The sequence below is a fragment of the Oreochromis niloticus genome, linkage group LG20 (genome assembly GCF_001858045.2).
Source record: "Oreochromis niloticus isolate F11D_XX linkage group LG20, O_niloticus_UMD_NMBU, whole genome shotgun sequence".
In the NCBI taxonomy this organism is placed as follows: Eukaryota; Metazoa; Chordata; class Actinopteri; order Cichliformes; family Cichlidae; genus Oreochromis; species Oreochromis niloticus.
In genome coordinates, this window is record NC_031984.2 from 20,330,544 (window position 1) to 20,350,995 (window position 20,452).

The following is a 20,452-nucleotide window of genomic DNA, read 5'->3' on the forward strand; positions in this document are numbered from 1 at the left end:
CAGACAAAAGTTAGACATGAAGGCAACAGATGGCGCTGTGACCACTGCGAGGTCATCCACCAGGGACGAACTCGCATTTAATTACAGCGGTCAAAGTCATGTCTGTGTCATGATGCACCACTACATCTATAAGGGATAGAATTAACAAATTATAAACAAACCTATAGTATTTTCTCACTGTTGATGCCGTTTTGCAATGGACATTTTTTTACCCACATTTTGACATATGCATTTTTGCTAACACCACTTTTAGTGAACCAGCTTCCTATTGTAAACAGCAGCATCATGAAAAACACATCAGAAGTAACCAGTGCATTGTTTTTGGAAGAAAAGGCTCAGGGCTCAGAACTGAGTACTGAGTATGCCATATACTGTAGTTTTACTGGCAAACCAGTAAAACTAAGGTACTGAAACTTCATATACCTTAGTTTTACTGGTTTACCAGTAAAACTCTATTATTATTCACTCCTGCAGTAACTTATACTTGGCAGGAGTGTTCTGTTTTAGGACTTCCCAGTCCTTTACACACAGAGAGCAAGGAGAAGCACTGGGAGACATGTGGCTACATGAAAAGACAGAGGCGGCGAGAGATGCAAGAATGGAGCGGCATCAACAACAATAGATATGATACTGATAAGCTCAGAAACAGCATGAAAGGGAGTCGCTCAGATGGACATGGGTTGCAAAGTGGCTTGGAGATGCCCTGCAACTGTGAGCAGGCTAACGTAGCTTAAAAGCACACCTGAGTGACATTTGTGATTGCAAGGCTCTGAAGTGAACGAGGGATGAGCTGCTTTAATTACTGACTTACTTAATGCTTAATTTGATTTTTCTTTCTAAGTAATTTTGTACAACTCTTTAAAAGCACCATCAGAACTTCCTATAAACTTATTAAGTAATTAATGCCTGATAGTTTATCTGTCGCTTGACTAACCATAGTTTAAGTTACAGACCTGTTAGGGTTAGGCTAATCGAAACACTCTTTCTTAATACCTTGAGTTTAGTTGTTCTCTAAATGCTAAATGTTATTGCCTTTGAAAAACTAGTCTTTTGTTGAATTTGGATAATGGATTGCTTGTGTAAGTTTATACCTTGGTAGGTCAGTGGTGCTGCAACAGAGTATTCTAAGTACATTACCTGTACCTATCTGGGTCACCTATGACAGGAGATCTTTGCTTTAACCTCATTACAATCTCCACGCCACCACAACCTGGACAGCACTGGCTAAAATCTGCAGTACAGCCGATAGAAAGATTCAATCACCTGTTAGTAGTCAGTCATCAGTGATGGATGAGAGTAGGAGGCAGCAAACTTTGAGATCTGCCTTAAATTATTTGCTACAGAAAGCACATCAGTATCCTGAAGCCAATATTGTTGCTTAAGCCGGTGCTGTCAGTGTCAATAACCAACAACATGCATAATACATGCTCTCAAGGAAACAGCGGTTGGAGGGACTCTGAGGTCCAAGCTAGCTGAGCACTCCCACATTTTTTGAGCCTTATAGTATGTTCATGCAGAAGCATGTCCGTGCATTCATCTGTCTGTGTTTACCTAACATTGTCGTGCTTTTGAATGTAGATCTTGTGGAACATCATATCTTCCTTCTTGGCACTGATATCAGCCTGCATCTCCATGGCAACGTGATGTGGCAGCACTGACAGCAGTAAGCGCTCCTGAGAGAGAGGTAGAGATGACACAAGAGAATGAGAGAACAGACAGAGAGATGAATTAAAACAGAAAGGAAGATATGAGAGTGTGCGATAAAGAGAGTCCATTCATTTTCAGCGTTTTCCACTGTTGGAGTGTTTACTGAGTCACCCTGGCTCGCTGGCATCTGCGTGGGAAGGTGTTAGTAAAATAGAGTGGAGCGGAGATACACGTTATACTCCAGAACATATTGTTGACCTCAAAAAGGGAGGCAAACAAATTAGACTAGAAAACTGAGACACTCATTTGTTGCTCTTCTGCATTTGTGTATATGTCCTTCTACAGGACTTGGTCTCAGCAGGTGTCTCTATGTGTGTGCCTGTGCATACCGTGTGCACATAAGTGTACCTGCTGCTGGTTTTCCCTCTGCAGGTGCAGTCTGGCCTGAATGTATCCTCTAGTCTCCTGGAAGGCTTGTCTCTGGGAGACTTCAGCGGGGTAGTGAGTACAGATCCCGATCACGTTAGTGCACAGGAAGATCAGTATATTGGCACTGATCTGAAAACACACAGACAGACACAAAGCATGAGGTCGAAGCTGAAAAGAAAACAAAAGAGCATCAAACACGTGCAGATCTTGTCACAATAATTCAATAAACTCTGACTGACCTGGGTGAGGTCATTGAGAGAAAATGATAACATGCTATGTCATAGGAATTACTGCAAGGTGAAAGATTCCTCAAATGTCTGAGGGCCCATTAGATCTGATCTGGTTAGAGACGATGAGCATGACCTTGTGTTTGCTTTACAAAGGATTTTTTTTCACACTTGTTCTTAATGGCAGAGAGGAAGCCCAGACTGTTTAATGCTATGAATCAGTGGAGACGCGGGAGGATTGTGTCACTCCAGCTTTTTTTTCTTAAGAGCTAACAACAATATTGTATTTATTGCGCTGAATCCAATTAAAAGGCAAAAACAGGGAGATTATTCCAGCATTTCAAAAGATGACTTTTGTTAAAATCTAAAATCTCCTGGCAAATAGTATAAAGCAGAGAGACAGAACATCTTTTATGCAAGTGGTAGTCTATCTTAACGTACAACTTCAGATAGAAGCAGACAGATCCATTACTGTAACTTCCTTGTGTGTACCCACTAAGTTTAACAATGAGGCTCTGAGAATGCTGTGCACAATCTGTATAACATTATCTGTGACTTGAGTAAATTAAGTTTATCGTGTGCAGCTAACTTTGTGGGGTCATTGACCTTAAAGGCATTCCTCTGTGCTGCTCCACTCACTTTTTGTGTGTTTTCGGATGCGTGCCGTAAGCCAGCGTTTGAGTCTGTTAGTGATTTCTTTTCTCACTAGTCCACAGCCAAGACTGAAGATCAGAAATGGATGCCTTGAGCTCTGGACTTCCCCTCAGCTTAGAAACACGTGGGCATGTGCACACACACACGTCCCCTCCATGTTCAGAAACACACTCCAGCCTGGGAAAGTCACTTGACCTCTGACCACAGCCCAGAGTGCTTCCTCTGAAGATGATATCATCAATAATGAGAAAAGGACATGCACGCACTGGACACACAAAAAGCCTGAATGTTAAATCTGTCCTAATGACAACACTCTCACTGAACTTGAAGATTTAAAAACTTTGTGCCACGGCTGGTATGTCGCCAGACCAGTGTGTTTCTCTGTGCATGCTTGTAATTTGTCTTTATCGGACAGTTGGCGGAAGAGAGCTGCTGAACTGGAGATAGGGGCTGATTATCTGTATATGTACATTCACTGAATTTTTTAAAGACTTGTCTCCACCTTTTCAAAAAGCATCGCTGCGCTAGCATCCACACTTCAACCCTCACGCTTACAGAGTGATGGCAGATCCTCTGCCACTGTCCCCACATAAAGGTTTACAGTGTATACACAAGAACTTACTATTTGTTGTCACAACAAGGCAGAGATAATCTAACAACCTGTGCTTGAAATGAAACATAACACCATTACCAAAGGACAGTGGCAGGCAAATTCCACTCTGGGAGCGTCACTGCTAGCCTCCTATTCCACCCGAAAACAAATGGCTAAACTAGATTAGGAACACAGCGGTAAGCAAAAATAAACACTCTGATGGTTCACAGGTGTATGAACAAACATACCTTTGACGGACTGGTTAAATACCAATCTTTGATATAGCATAGTAATCACTTTATTCCTTAAGCTCCATAATGCGGGATGACAGACTTGTTATGACTTATTAACTTCAGAGATTTCTAACAGCTGTCAAGAGGCATGACACCTCATCAACGGGCCATTAAACATCAGAGGTTGACTCATGTCATTTACGTGAATGAATTGGAACCATGCTATGGTTCAATTACTGATTAGCCTATTGTGCTCCTGAATTACTGGTAAACTGATAAGCCTTGCTTTGTAATATCATAGACAGCACGTACAGACGTGATACTCTGATATAACCCGATCGCATTAATCTCAAACAGATGGCTCCAAAAAAAGAGGAAGTCGGGTAATTTTGTTAAGTGGGCCTTCTGAGATACAGGACCTCCTGCAACTAACTGGCCATACTTTTCAACAATGCACATGTTTCAGAGATTTGAGCTTTCCATGTGAGCAATTTTAATCCATATATTATTCCTAGACATTCCTAGAAAAGAATGAACTGATAGTCTTGCCATGCACGCATAAAGACTCTCAGTGCAATGATGTGCTGGGATAGCGTGGATAGGCATTTATTTGCAAATAGGATGTAAATGTATGTGCAGCATTTATTGAAGCTTGCCAAAGCCTTAAAATCCGAGAGGGGATGGGGCGTTCTGGTTCAGGACTATTAAAATGCAACAATCGACTGACATCATCTGGAAGGGTAGTGCAATATAATAGCCCGATAGCTATAAATGAGTGAAAGTGAAGTGTGAAGAAACATGATGAACAAAGCTTGTATTAATGCCAACTTATATGCCTAGTCACCGTACAGTCTAGAGATTAGAGGCAGACGCATTCACAGAGACTTTCGAATAAATCTTGTGCGTGAGCGTGTGTGTGTGTGTGTGTGTGTGGACTGGCAGCTCTTTGATCCTGAAGCTTGTTGTGTCTGCTGCTGCACTCATATCACCCAGAACTCCAAATCTAGCACAGACCCCCGGCTGACACTACCCTTCCTAAACAGTGAAGACAGAGAAGCAGCTTCCATCCATTAACACAGAGCCAGTCTCTTCATAACGACTAATCTGGATTTAGAGTATATTCCACTGATGCCTCCTGACCATTTTTCCTGCAGACTTTTGGCTCTTAAAGATGAGCCTGCCTAAACATCTACTTAGACAGGCACTTTTGGCGGTGAAGTTAAAAGGAGACCAAACATTGGCTTATAAGGTGCGGCTCACAGCAAGGTGCTTTATAAAGTTAAAAAAAGAGAAAAGGATAGCACGCTAATAATCAAATGAGGGAATGGGGAATGGAAAAGATTTCTGCTTGGCAAACACACACTAAATCCATTCTATCTTTAATAATATCCCACTGGACAATTCCCTCATGCTCAAGCATGCTGGAACACACATGTGACCAGATCAAGTTATGACAACAACATCCTTATCCATTTTTAAAAAGTAACAAAAAGAGATAAAAGTTCTTCTGACCAATAAAATATAGTTTTGTGGCATTTGACAGCACATCTACACTGTACAGGCATTACTTTTGCTCTTTTGGCTCAGTGAAGGCAACAGTAAACCACAGAGTGGTCATATTAAATTGTAACTATCATCATGGACAATACACCGAGGGTAGCTAAAAACTAGGCCCTGCCAATCACAGATACTAAAATAAGTCAGCTGGTTAAATGCGCTTTTCTTTTGGTCAGTGCTTGGATTCATGCAGCTGTATCTAAAAAGCCTGCAGTGAAAGAAAAGTTCAGATATTTCACTAACCCTGAAAGCATAAACTTTAAAAGGCCAAAGTGCTACATCCCATAAGTCAACACTTGGGACACTGACTGCAGTTGACATGGGGACTAAACTCCAGCACATGACCTCTGATAGGCATCTGGAGCTTTTCAAAATGTCTTACAAAGATAAACGCCAAAGCCCAGTCACACGCTGCTGATCATAGCCTGCAAAATAACAAAACAACATGTGGTACCACAGTAGTAAAAATAGACAATACTGTTTCACTTTTGTTGCCTACACCTGATCTAATCAGCTGTCACTAAACTGTGTAATTATTCATTTAAGAAAGATGCTATTCCTTATAAAGACAGATGTTGCAGAAGGGTGGGGGTGCCTTCTTTGCCATCTTGGGCTCTTGCCATCTGGAATCGGAACTTTGTTTTTGTCATGACTCCGGCCAAACCAAAATTGGTCTCAGGCGACCAGTGAGGCCACGGAGTAATCTTTGTGAAACGCTGAAGCAAATTCCGCAAAGCTAAATAGAGCTGGACCCAGGCCGCACATCTGCCAGATAAACAGATCCTGAATTAATACTTGCATGAGGAAAATAAAACACGTGGAAAATCTCCCAGCTATCCTGGAATTACTCACTATAACAAACTGTAACTGCCAGCTTAAACTACCCGCTCACTTCTTTTAATACCAACAAGTTTTTCCACAAATCAAAACACCGTGAAGCTTGTTTGTCCCTCATTTTCAATATCTCATCTTTCAATTTACTGTTAGCAAGCTGAAATATAAACTACCAGATAATATTCCTTGTTGAGTAAAACATACAGTACAAGTACACTAATCTTCTTTTGCCACTTTATGTTGGGTTAGGGTTATCTATGGAAGCTCAAGACAGACATGAAGAAAGTCTAAGACAGCAAGTCATATCAAGTCAGTAAAGTCATAATGATTTTACAGAAAAAATAACAGTAAACGAGAGACACATGGATTGTAAAGTTGGACACAAATAAGAAGTGAGTGGTTAATGAGAACACTGATGTTCCCTCAACAAAGAATAGCAGACGCACAACTTTTAGCAATTACTTCCTTGCAGCTGACTTCTTTTTGTTAAAAAAAATTACATCATGTAACATCTCCGGTTTGGGTTTGCTCCAGGACCCTTTATTTGCCCCCCATTTCCTCTCTTCCCCAAGATTTTCTGTCTCTGTAAAAGTTCAGAAGTGTTACAAGCAAGTAAATGGCCTCATCGCTACTGGGAGTTATATGCAATTTATAGATGCAGTCAAATTAATAAAAATTAAAGAGCATTAAAATTGGAGACTGTTCATTTCTTGGTAATCGAGCAAACTCACAAATTTTACCATTTTGTCACCATTACCATAACAACTGCTGATCCTATTTACTTACTGAATTGTCACTCATTACGTAAAATAATTTTAGCTCCAACTTGTGGTTCAAATCGCACAAGCTGCTGTGTGTCCGTGGTCTCCGTTGCTCAGAGGTCTGGGGTCAGTGTGTAGAACTAGACTCAGCCCTCTCCTTCCAGCCTTCCAGCTGTGTCCTTGCTAACCCTCCACTTCCTGCCTGCTCAAACCCTCACAGGCACAGCTGCAAGGAACACAGAATCTGACAATTAGACTATCCAACCAACCAACCGGCGGTTCAGTTTCCTCCTCCCAGAGACTGAACTGTGTGACAGATTTCAGACCTTGAAGTGTGTGAGTATGAGCTGAACATCCAGGAATTCCTGCTCGAGCTTCTATTTCATCTCCGTTTGCACATAATGTAAAACATAAAGGCCGTTGCATCTCTAGAGAGACCAATGTAACGTTAATATCAAGGCATTGCTCAAAAGAAGGAAAATGGCAGCCAAGTCGCACTGACTGTAGTGCAAATACATAGCACCATGTTTGTGTAACACATGGTAAGTTTGTTATTTTTTGGGTAAGACTGTCTTTAGCCTGGAGCGAGAGAATTAAAAGGGGGAAACATTAAACAACTTTAAAATAAATGTGCACAAAGGTCAAACTAAACACGCATGAGTTCAGTTAAACTGTTCAGTTATATAAGCATGTGCTCACCCCACTGTCCCGCCCTGTTCTCGCTCAACAACATCACACACCGCTGGCTTTCACTAAGTATACAGATCAATACTGGGACAAGAACAGGTTATAGTTTAAACAGTGAAGACTTGTCTTTCATCACTTGCTCGGTCAAGGATGAGCTGATACTGAACTCATGCATGTAAGACATTTGCCTCCTGGGCTGATTTCTGGAAATGCCATGTGGCACGTTTATGAAGCCTAAAACATGAGCATCGTGTCAGAATTTGAGAATAGATGTATAAGTGAGTACGATTTCAGGGAAACGCAAAGAAATGTACAACAAGAAATGTCCTGGTCACCTCTGTCCATTTCAACAGGAAGCGACTGTATATTTTATCTTTCGTATTCAAAGAAGTTATATATATAAGTTATATAATAATTAAACTAGAAATATAACATAAAACATACATACAGAGCTCACCTTCATTTGGACTAAATCTGATGAAGTGAAATTATAATCATGGGCCTAGGGTTGTTATTATATCTGATGTCATTCACTTAAAATGTGAAAAAAAGCATACTCTGAAACACAGAGGCCCAGTCATTTAAACCTAAAAAAAATTGATACAAACTGGATGACATGAGCTAAAAGATCTGCTCTGGTCAGCTGGAACACAGTATTACACAGCACAGCGCATAAATGAGGGTCTATGTAGTCTATTACATTCGACATGTGTTCTTCCTATTTTATTAGAAAGAAGGTGTTGCCTATTTGTACACTGATAGCAAACATGTTATTACGGCTTCACCCTATAAGTACCTCCTCACTCCAGCCTGACATATGTCGCCTCTGTTACAGTTTTGTAACTGTAACCAAGTTAGCCAGGATAACAAGACAGTTGGCTAGTGTAACTGTGACCTTTGACAGAGACCCATTCACCTTCCTGTCACGAACACTGGGATAGGTACTGCACTCCACAATATCCAGAGTAAAACCGCCTTTAAAAGCTTAGAGGCATACATGCTGCACAGATGCACATTTAACACCACTAATGGATTCCTAATATATATCTCTTGGCTGTCAGCCATAGCAGTTCAGCCTCAAATCCCTGTATTTACTTTTGCAGGGAGCCAAGTTGTTAGTAAACCATGAACTGTTATTAGAAGCCTGCACTTCCTCCTGCCTGAATCACGCAGCTATTATTAGCCTGGCTATTATTTCCCTTATCACTCTCTGTATTTTAACAGTAATGTTTCACTTATTGTTAATCCTAATTTCTCCCACCCATGGTGATAAGTTATCCGGGTTTGCATCGTTGCCTTTGGCTGTAATACAATAAGTGGATGAGTCACAACTTTCTCGCTCTCTGAGAGGGTGGGGTCGGGAGTAAAGGGGGTGAGGGGTGGGCGAGTGGAGTCTTTTATTTCAGCTACTGAATTGTTTGGGAGGTGAAGTACCTGACTATGGGTTCTCACCATCTGACAGCAGCAAAGGGAGGGAGGCGCTCCGAGGCCTGCAAGCGAAGCTGAGAGACACAGATCGTGTATTGCACTTACTGTGGCCAATGCAGTAAGTGCAATACTATGACTGTGAAACACGTATGTAATACTGGACACGCGATTGGCTCCAAACAGCTCAGGCTGAATATCAAGGCTTAAGTTTTCTCACCAAAGTATATGAAGAGCAGCAAATAGTAAAGTGGTGTAATAAGTGTTGGTATTAAATGCACAAACACATACTGAAGTCATGCTCACTATTTCTTTAATGAAATCTTTCACCATGTCTGATCATTTTCAAATGATGTAACCTGATTAGTTATTTACACAGGGTTATACTGCTGACATGTTTAATGTTTTAATGACTTTGGCAACAATACATATCTCTATTTGTCTCTGTAAAGATTTTAACAATGCAACAGTGTCATACATGTGAAATGCAAAGTCATGAGAACAGGTGTGCAGTTGAGACAAAAATGAAGATCACGCGTGAATAAAAGTGCGGTCTGACTGAGTGAATAAAGTGGGAGAGCTATGGAGACACTGACTTTACATCCATGTCTGCAACACAAATGTTCTGGCATAAATGCATTATGCATGCCTCGGTCATGCTTGCAACATTTCATTGACAGATTTCACCAGTGTTAAGCTGAAGGATCAGTGTGTTTCCACTACTCCCACATTTGCTGACCCCAAAGCAATCTGGCAAAAGAAACAGGTTTTTCCTCTAGTGTCAGATCACCACACGATCAGCAGAGTGCAGACTAGTTGTGCCGAGGTGTCAAGGAGTAGTGTTTTTAATAGCTTCCACTGCTCTGTGAAAGAGTTGGTATTTGTCTATGGAAATATTTATTTGTTTGTTCTTCTGCAAGTAAATGAAAATGTGTAGCCTATTCTTGACCAACGTATAACACAATATAATCATACATCCTGGAAACACTGATCCAATGAAACAATGGTAGAATAAGTAACATGACCTCCGATACGGAATATGGCTATAATCAGGGGTGCAGATAAGCGGTCCGCAGGTGCGCATTCGCTGTCAAAATAAAAGACGCGCACCAGATAAGAAGTTGCAAAGCGTGTTTGCGTACATATAAAAGGCACTGTTTTTGTCCGCTAGAGTGGGATTTTCACGGCATATTCTGCACCACATCTCTGTGCGTTCATCATTTGTTTGAAGCCAGCTCACCTCCTGCAACCACTTTTCCGAGAATACGCGCTTCTTTTGCGGTTTGGACTCCTTCTGACAATTCTTTGGAGGTGCAGGAACACCAAAGTAATTGCTTAAAGGAACTTGCTTCTTCGACATCTTTAAGAGTTCTAAACAAATGTCTGTCCTCCTCCAGAAAATCTTATGTAAGCAAACGCGCGTTGCAACTTCTTATCTGGTGCGCGTCTTTTATTTTGACAGCGAATGCGCACCTGCGGACCACTTATGTGCACCCCTGGCTATAATAATGCCAGCTGTTACTTGCTTTCAACCACCAAGCAAGTGCTCAGCACTATAAGCTAAAATTATAATCTTAACTCGACTCTTTTCACTCTCTGTTTTTCTACACCACTCTGCAATTGATCATTAGTTATTATTAATCTCTGTCTCTCTTCTACAGTATGTCCTTTTGTCCTGTCTCACGGCAGATAGCTTCCCCGTCTTATCAATCAGAGGTTTGTTCCTGTTAAAAGGGAGTTTTTCCTTTCCTGTTGCCAAGTGCTTGCTCATAAGGGGTCGTTTGATTGTTGGGGTTTTCTTTACTTTACAACATAAAGCACCTTGAGGCAGCTGTTGTTGTGATTATATAAATAAAACTGAATTGAATTGAACCCCCAAACTTATTTGATTATTGCATAATTTTATTGAAAACTACAGTTGTGTTTCTCTCTTTTTCATGTCCACACGCCAGAGCAGGGATCTGAGATTACAATGTTAAGTGTTCAGTAGCCGAGCAGAAATGTCAGAAAAGCCAATCACAACAACTAATACTGACAGGAAATGATCATTTAAATTTGGCATCAGCAGATGTGAAGACCTGGGAATGAAACAGCTTGCACAACACATAAGTTCTCATAACAGAATGCACACCAAACCCAGTTAAAGGGATGAAGCGTGGAAAAACCCAGTGAGCAGAGAGATGAGGAAATAATACATTTACTCTTCAGTTGCCAAGTTAATACATGGAAGGGATTTCAACCCATCAAATATCAAAGAAGAGTTTCCAACAACTTGAGCCGAACTCAGACAGCATGTCAACCACTTCAAAGCCTTTTAAAGAAAAAAAGTAATTGTGAGCAATAAAAGTGAAGATAAATTAAGCCATCTGAACTGTTCTAAAGTAAAATGTATGGAAGCGACACAACATGTTATTATGAGAACAGCTTAATCACTGAGGACTAACATATATAACTTATTTGTTAACTGACAGAGAAGCTTTCGAGTTTAAGGGATACAGCTTGTTAATCTTTTGCAGGCACTGGTTTAATTTGGAAATCTACATCAGCTGGATAATAAATCTGATGTTTTGAGATGCTATGCTTTTTCCTCGTTCGAAAACTGTAATTAAAAAGGACAAAGCAATGAAATGTTAGTGATTTGTGAGAAAAAGGAAACCAATGATGTCCAAAGTGCCTTTTGAGCCACAACAAAACACAATGAACAAAGCCTAAAAATTATGCAACACATTCCTGAGAGAATGTTGCACAAATGTTGTGCAGACAGTCTTTTTAAATCTTAACAGGCAGCACCACCTGTAAGACTGACAGAAGTTCATCTGAACCCTGAATCTGCTGGGCAATGGCACAACTTGCTTCTTCCTGAAACAGTCTCACGTTTATCTCTTTGTAGTTGTCTCAGGAGGCCCTTCAGAGCAGAAGAGCACAGTGAAATGTGGAGATCTATGGATGGAAGCAATTCCCATGAGTAGGGTGAGCTCAGTCTCTGTCAGCTATGAAATAAAAGGCCACTCCATCTGAGAGGGATTTTGTAAGAATGGAATTATGACTCAGAGGGGGGAAAAAAAGAGTGGAGAGAGAAAAAAGGAGACTAGCAGCTCATTTAAAGCATGGTGAGTCAGCCTAGCATTATTTCATGCTCTCAATCCGTGTCTGTCCCCTTGTCACCAGCGTAACCTCCGCACACCCCTCCTGCTTCATAGTGGAGGTCCCTCACAAAGACCACTTTTGTCCTCGTTATCATCAGTTTCACATCTTCTCAGCTCTAATTCTGCATGAATATCTCTGCAGGAAAAATACAAACGGCTCAGGCACACAGTGGGGTGGAGGTCGATAAGGTCCCAGAAGAAGAGTAACCGAGGTTTGTAAGGGCTTAGTTGTGTGATACAGACACAGTGACAGACTGAACGGAATTCATTAATATTCGTACAACTGAGAAATACCCGAGAGCTGATTAAATGAAAGAATATGTTATTTTTTTTAAAGCTAAAAACAAAGAAATCTTGGTCATGAAATCCATATAAATTTGAGATGATAAATGCAAAAATGAGTGTGCGACACTGTTATACAACAACAGAATTGAAGGAAAAATGTGATTTCCTCCATGTTTAGCAAAGCCAAAAAGAGACTGGAACAGTCTGATGTCCATTGATTGTTTAGAAAACTGGAACATGTTGTGTTGAGGGTCCAGACCCTCAGGCAAGTTAGCAGGACATCATCAGAAGACCAATGCAACAGCCAGGGCCAGAGCTAAACGGGACATCAAACCAATGGGCCCGTAGTCACGCTGTACACATTGGGACATGAGCACTTAACACACGACCTCAATGTACCAGTAGATTTATGTCAATATTGCCTTCTTCAAAATGGCTCCACATTCATCTGGTTGATTAATAGTCATGGCTGGTGGAGAAAGACAGTAACATATCAGAGGGTTCAGACCGCACATGTTTTTGAACTAATCTATTTTTTTAATTTAAATTTAATAATTTTATATGGGAAAAGCTATTTTTAAAAATTAAAAACATCAAAAAATATAAAATAGTCCATATCAGACATGGAGGTGATCAGCTCATGGCACTGCTGAGGTGTTACCGAAGCCCATGCTGCTTTGATTGCAGACTTCAGCTCAGCTCTGTTTCTAGGTTGGATATTTTTAATGTTCCTCTTGACAATATTCTGTAGGTTCAGATCAGGCAAGTTGGCTTACCAATCAAGTACAATAATAACATGGTCAGCAAACCACTCAGCAGTAATTTTGACACTGCGGGCAGCTGCCAAGTCCTGCTGGAAAAGGAAACCAGCATCTCCATAAAACTGCTCTGAAAAAGGCCTGGTAGATGGCTGCACATGCCATGACACACAGAGCAATCGTAGATCATAGATTGTGGTAACTTCACACTGGACTTTAAACACCTTGGACTTTGTTCTGCTCCACTCTTCCTGCAGTTTCTGGGACCTTGACTTCCAGCAACAGCCCATGCAAAAAAACGTGTTATGTGGTTGTTAGATGCTCAATGGGTACTAAGGGGTCCAAAGTGTGCCAAGAAAATGTCAATCACATCATTACACCACCAGGGTGGCTGTCAAGAAGAAACCATTTGTGGTGGGGCATTGGTGAACAGTTTACAGATCATCTGAAGGGCCAGGTGCAACTCTGGCATGGGGGGTATAGCTCAGTGGTAGAGCATTTGACTGCAGCTCAAGTGATCTCTGGTTCAATTCCAGATGCCCCCTATAGAGACGTAAATGAAAAAGACCACCCTGAAAATAAACATGTGCAAGAGCAGTTGACATCTGAAGGGGACTTTTTTTTTTTGGAAGACCTTCCAAAAGTCCAAAGAACAATTACCGAAAACAATTTCTCAACTGAAATCTCCTGAAACTGTCCCTCCCAGCTGCCTAAACAATTGATACAATAAAGAATGGATCACTGTTTTCATGTTGTTCATGACAAATTCTGGGCCTAGAAAATCATGCAGCAGAAACTCAGATTCATCAGACCAGGCAACAATTTTTAAAGTAATCTGTTGTTCAAACTTTAGAGATGGCTATGCATGAAAAATCCCAGTAGGTCAGTGGTTTGAAATATTCAGCCCACGTGGCACCATCAACCATGCCACATTCAAAGTCACTGAAATGACCTTTCTTCCCCCATTCTGATCCTTAGTTTTCACATCAGTAGGTCACCTTTACCATGTCTGCACGCCTAAAAGCATTGAGCTGCTTCCATGTGATTGGCTGATTAGATGTTTGCGTTAAATGAGGAGGCGAACAGGTCAACCTAATGTTCTATAAATACAGTTTTCAACCATTTTTTCTACTCTACTCTTGTCTGTCTAGGATATCAGTGAATAAAGATATAGGATAAAGAAGTCTTTTGAACTCTAATTATGCAGACCTATTCCAGTAGAGTCCAGTAATATAAAAATATAAATTAAAGACATGTTGGTGAAATAGATTAACTACAAATCACAATAATTTCAAACAGCTTGCTTCTGTTTGGCAGATATAAAAATCTTCCCTTTTTTTTCAATTTGTCATGTGGAGGTAGCGTTGGTTGTCTGCTAGGTTTGAATCCCCGGCTCTATAACTGCATGTCAAAGTCTCCTTGGGCAGGAAACCCAACCCCACCAAATCCCACCAAACCCACTGAACCCCATTAAACGCCACTGAACCCACCAAACCCCTAAGAGAAAGTGTGTGAATGTGAGAGTAAATAAGCTTAGACATAGAATAAGCAGTTGTGTGAATGAGGGTTGTAGTACAAAAGCACTCTGAGTGCTCACATACAGTAGCTCACATAGAGTAGACATGCACTATATAAGTACCAGTCCATTTACAGTGTATATAAAAAAACAACTTAACACACTGGCGTTGTGGAAAGTTGGTTGTTACTTTGTCATCTATCAGTGTATAACATATGAATTTAATGAAAAGAAGGTTATTCGGATAAATAGTTGTTAAAAAAGTAGTTTGCTGCAGGTCTGTGAAGGACATCCACTATGTCTGTACTGGAGGTCTACTTTGTTTACAAAACACTACGTACAGTTTAATAGTGCAGTGGGTGCACATCCACTTAATGCAAACACAGTGTAAACTGTGATAAAATCAATGAGTAACTGATAGCATATACAAAGGAACCAACATACAAAAGTGATGAAGAAATATTTCCAGTGTGCTGGGAGCTGAAGTCATTGTAAGTGCCTAATCCTGTTTTGTTTTTCCCCACAGCTTCCAGTATGAAGAAGTAATCATTCTGTTTTCCATAAAATTCATTGCACAATCTGAGCATCCCACCCCACCCCATTTCATTTTACTACAGTACAATAGCCTCCTTGTTTTAGGGACTGGCGGCCTGGATGGCACCATGCTACATTATCATGATATTCCTCCACAGTGTAGCTAAATGGGTTCATTCAACCCAGATGACCTTCTACAAACCCCAAAAGAGCTGCTGGTAGCTGCCCTACAGCACATAATGTAAGCTCATTAAAAATCTCATTTGAAAACTGCTGAGATCTACAGTAACATCTACTTTTAGTACGTCACCTTTGACATGGAAAAGTGGTTGAGGAGCCTTTAAAATGTTTTGTCCTATATTGATGGAAAGAGAAAGTAGGCCGTTTCCACTGATGAGTACAGTAACAACATTGTGCTCCTTTGTGTCGTAATAACAGCGGACCCAGGCTAAAATGAATGAACAAGTCTGAGATGTTTTGTCTTGTTTACTCACAAATATTAAGAACATTCATATACAGGCAGTTACTGGGAATAATACTGGCTCAGCTTCAAAATGCGGACGTGACTGTCGCTACTAACAAATAATAAATTTTTTTGAAAACAAATTCCCAGAAGCTTATGCATGTATTTATAAAAAGACTTAATTGGGATGTTGAACCAAACCCCAAATCTTGGAGTTCTGCTAAATGCATCATGGAGACCATTGGATATTCAATAAGAGTAAGCCTAACAATTTAAATTCTCCCTCTTAGGCTGCTAGTGTCATACTAGTAACTAGGATTCATCACTCCATAGGACCTGTTCCCACTCATATTCCAGGCCAGCTCTTGTGCAATTTGTCATACCTCAGCCTTTTCCCCTTGTTTCTTTTCCTTTCCTTTTCTTTCCTTGAGGCCTTTCCTTGTTTCTCCCTTTTCTTTAAGAATAGCTTCTTGGGAGCAACTCTTCCATTGAGATCATTTGTGATGGCGAACAGTTGAGGGATCATCTGTTGACAGTTTGGAGCCAGTTACTACTCTTGTGCAGGGGGTATAGCTCAGTGGTAGAGCATTTGACTGCAGATCATGAGGTCTCCGGTTCAAATCCGGATGCCCCCTGTAATAGCTCAAGGGGGTGAAAACCAAACAAAAAAAAAAAGACAGAGAGGGGGGAAGAAATCCTCAAGACATCCCAACTGAAGAGGCAGGTGTGTCTCTTGGGTCTTCAAGCTTTTTTTTAAACAAACAATTTCATATTCCTGACTTACAGATATTGTTCGTCTGCAGGAAATTCTCTAATTTTCTCACAATTTTTAAGACCACACTGAACGCAATTTCGAGATATGACAAGTTTTTGGCTAATAGCTCTTTGGGAATCACCTTGTTGGTGCAAACTTAATATTTTATCTGTGCTATCTTTGACATTTTTTATCGATTCCATTAAAGAAATATGAATACATTTTATGTGTTTTTGTGACAGGATAGCAATAACAAAATGCCTTTAAATATTTTTTTGTGGTTGTTGTTGTTAAGCCAGCCATTGTTTTTAGACATAGCACTGGTTCACCCTTTGAGTTAGGGGCCTTTTTATGCTTTACTGACTCATAGGTCAGTGTTAAGTGGCTTAACAAGCATTCCTCTGAAAGTGGTTAAGTAGGACTGAACTGTAAGTGAGAGAAAAAGCAGCCACGATCCAAAGATAAAACTTTCAAAGACTTTCAGAAATCCTGGAGAACTATTGCTCAAGACCACTTTTAAAAATTACTAGCATGTCTGACTCCTTGAAAGCAAAGTAAAAATGGAAAAAATAATATAATATAAAACATAAATGATGTTTGAAAGTAACTCAAACAGAATGTTTTGAAATAAATATTCAGCTGAACAATTGCTTTATGGATGTGGAAATAACATCAAATTAAAAATAAAGGAAGAATAACCACATGATTAAATATAAATGCATATCTCCATCTATTCTAGAATTATTGCCATCACTTACCTGTTTGAAAATGAACTTTTCCTTATATTCGTCTTTGTTGAGATGCCAGGAGGTGACTATGTGTATGATGGACAGCACAGCTCCACTAAGCACAGCAGCTCTCATTCTGACTGGCAACAAGGTATAGATAATGTAGATGAAGAACATTGTCCACCAGATGCCCTCTGATGCACTGCGGGGGGACACGCTCATGATCCCAAATACTTGCACTACAATCAGTACTCCAATCACAAGGTAGCTCACAATCCACATGTAATCTTGGTGGAAGCCGTTGCGATTGCACACCACCATCATCGCCAGGAAAAGAGCCATGGCCACAGACAGTACTGAGATGTATTCAGGTTTGGGGGTTGTCACAGGTCGGACACAGTGGAAGGCAAGCATAACAATGCACACCACCACCAGAACTCCCATTAGCATGGTCAGAGAGCTCTGGTTGAGCCTGAAGAAGTACCGCTGGTAAAGACGTTCCAGCTTGGTGGACTGAAATTTCTTGGATTGAAAAACCCGCACGACCTGCATACAGCAGTCTGCGGCACTCATTGTCTTGCAGCTGCCCTCTGACAACTCTCCTAATTCCTCCTCTTTTCTACCCTTCAGCTCACCATCTTCGAAGCCCAGATTCACAGCCTTTAGACCCAGATCTCCACCACCAACCATCCGTTTCCCATAGTGGTCTTCCTGCCAGCCACAGCGCAGGCCAAAATTGTTCCCACTGGTGCCTGCCCCACAGTGGTAATTTTGAGGGGCAGCATTAGGGGGTTCCAAGTCCTCCGGGTCCCTCAGGCAGCTCATGTAACGTGGGTTGCATAGTGACGAGCTGTCCTTCCTTTTTTTGCCATTGCGCTCTCCCCATGCTGTCTTTCGCTCGTCCACTCTGCCTGGAAAGAGGTCTCTGGCCCATGACATCCTACAAAACACAACATACAAATGGTAATGTTTCACATAAAACAGTACTGATCTTGAAGCTTTTAATCTCTTTTAATATAGAGATTTGAGAATCCTCTCACCTGCGTGGGCTTTATTGTGTTTAGCAACACTGCGCTCTTTGGCCAGGCCACTAGTTTACCCCAGCGAGCACACACCATGAGCTCAAATTGGCCAAAAGCATCAGAGGGGCGTCTGTATTTGAGTTGGGGTTTTTTTGTAGAAACAGTCAGTGTGTCAACACTATACACCACCGAGTGCCTTTAAAAACCACCTGTTCTCCTGTAAAAGCAAATGAAGAAACAAACACAAAAAACATGTGATATTGTTAAGCAAACAAAGCATTAGGGAATATCACCTGATTGCATTAACATTAATAGTATGCATTTTTCATATTACACATATGTTTGGTGTTATAGGGCCTATTTATGCCACTGAATGTGCACGTCTTTGTATGGTTTGCCCATTCCACTTCTTTTCTTTCCATGCCTCAGCCAGCCTGGGACCACACTTTCAAATGTTTTTTGTTCTGCCTGAAAAACACTGAACTGTAAAGGCAGAACCTCCTCTAATTCCTGCCTCGTGCAGCAGGTGCCATTCACAAGTTTTATCCTGAAACCATGACAAAGAATGCAGTCCCGTTCCAAGCAACTCTACACTGATTGCCGGCTTCCAGAACTGGTATCAAACACCACTTCTTGGTGGATAGCGCTCTGCCATGCTTTGCCACCGAAATCTGCCCCTAACATCTTGAGTGGGCAGGCATGGGTGTGCTCTATTTGACAACAAAGGCCTACTGAGTGGGCACCATCAGAGATCAAGAGCTCTCCAGTCCAGATTAAATTGTCCATGCTTCCCCCATTAGCTTTGATGACTCACTATAGCTGGATTCTAGCAGTACATGTCAAGGACAGCGCTAACCTCTAAACTCAATAAGCAAATCTCCCAGGCTGACGGAGCTAAGACTAATGGTGGGAAGAGCAAGCATGAAGTGCACACATGTTTATAATCAACAGCAGCCTCTAACATGAAAGCTGCCAAGCTGAAAACTGAAAGGATGACTATTTAACTATATGTTAAATATAACCCACACTGGTGCAAGCTGGGAAACCATTTCTTCAGTAACTATTATTTAATTAAAGTCACTCTACTTAATAATAGATTAATAGCTGATCACAACATTTACAAATTGGTAAAGTAATCAGCATGCTGTTGGGTGCATCTTTTTGTGGCACACTGCAAGTCCCCGCACCTTCTTTTTTTCCTGCAGAAACAACCTTAGTCCTCGACTCATCCTTATACATTTACGACAGGTCAGACTGCTATATGCGGCTCTTATGTAATGCAATCTGTGCAGGCATACATCTGCCATAAACCTCGAAGCGAATCTGTACATGGCACATGGGTACATTAGAATCAGCCGTCCAGCGTGCGTTTAAAAATTAGGATGATCCGTCCAATTACCTCGCAGTACGAGCAAATATCGGTATTATTGTGCACATTGACAGCAACAGCAGCAACAGTCGTGCAGTCACCGGCGCTAACATGATTCTGATGTCCGAAAACATGTTTGGCAATTACACGTGTAGGCCCAGGCTGTGTCTGGTTAAGGGGCAGTCGGACGAAGCGCATTACATAACAGGACGCTCTAAGTAGCCTACAGGGGAAGGCGACTGCTCCCAGTGTTCAAATGTAGCCGCTTTAACCACAATTCTCATGGAGATGGCGTTGGACCCGGATAGTCTGGAGTCAGCCTGGAGTGTGTGGGCTGCAGAAGAAAGTGCAGGTTGCCACACATCAGCGCCTCTACTAACTTGTCGCGAGTAAAACATTCCGTTGGGCAACTTCTGTCTTGGCAGCTGATCCTCTGAAATCGGATGGATGTGCAATCCAGCTCACAGGACTACTGTACAGTGATAAGGGCTGTAAAAGGGCTATACACCGGGCCTGTTCCCTCAACATAAACGCGTACGTCATTATGTTTGGACTCCAAACAGGTCACTGGACAAGAGGACGCTGGTGAAACGCTCTGGGCAAAATCGCCAAGTGTCACTCGGCTGATTCGCCTCTTCGCGTTAAATGTCACATTAAATAAATAAAGTGCTGTCTTCGCCTGTGTACAGTAGTGTAGAGTCCCGCTGAACAGTTCAGGCGGCTCAACGCCGCCGCAGTCATCACAGCAAAACACACTCCAGTGCAAGTCAACTGCTGCCAGTCTTTTCCACTGCTCTATCCTCTGATTGCTTTTCAGTGTCGCCGAGCTGT

At 41.3% G+C, this 20,452-nt stretch overlaps 1 protein-coding gene and 2 non-coding genes across 3 annotated transcripts in view; 2 read left to right on the top strand and 1 right to left on the bottom strand.

Moving 5' to 3' along the window:
- The window catches only part of adcy6b (adenylate cyclase 6b), a 32,160-nt gene that overhangs the window by 11,281 nt on the left and 427 nt on the right, over positions 1–20,452 (bottom strand). Inside the window, exons 2-5 of the mRNA XM_005478108.4 lie at positions 18,271–18,469; positions 17,261–18,170; positions 2,056–2,205; positions 1,552–1,673 (exon numbers count right to left, since the gene is read on the bottom strand). Of these exons, the coding sequence (XP_005478165.1) occupies positions 1,552–1,673; positions 2,056–2,205; positions 17,261–18,169 (1,181 nt within the window). The 5' untranslated portion in view covers position 18,170; positions 18,271–18,469. The remainder of the gene's footprint in view (positions 1–1,551; positions 1,674–2,055; positions 2,206–17,260; positions 18,171–18,270; positions 18,470–20,452) is intronic.
- trnac-gca (transfer RNA cysteine (anticodon GCA)) lies at positions 13,709–13,780 on the top strand. The gene has a single exon. It is a non-coding gene; the product is annotated as a tRNA-Cys (tRNA).
- Positions 16,312–16,383, top strand: trnac-gca (transfer RNA cysteine (anticodon GCA)). The gene has a single exon. It is a non-coding gene; the product is annotated as a tRNA-Cys (tRNA).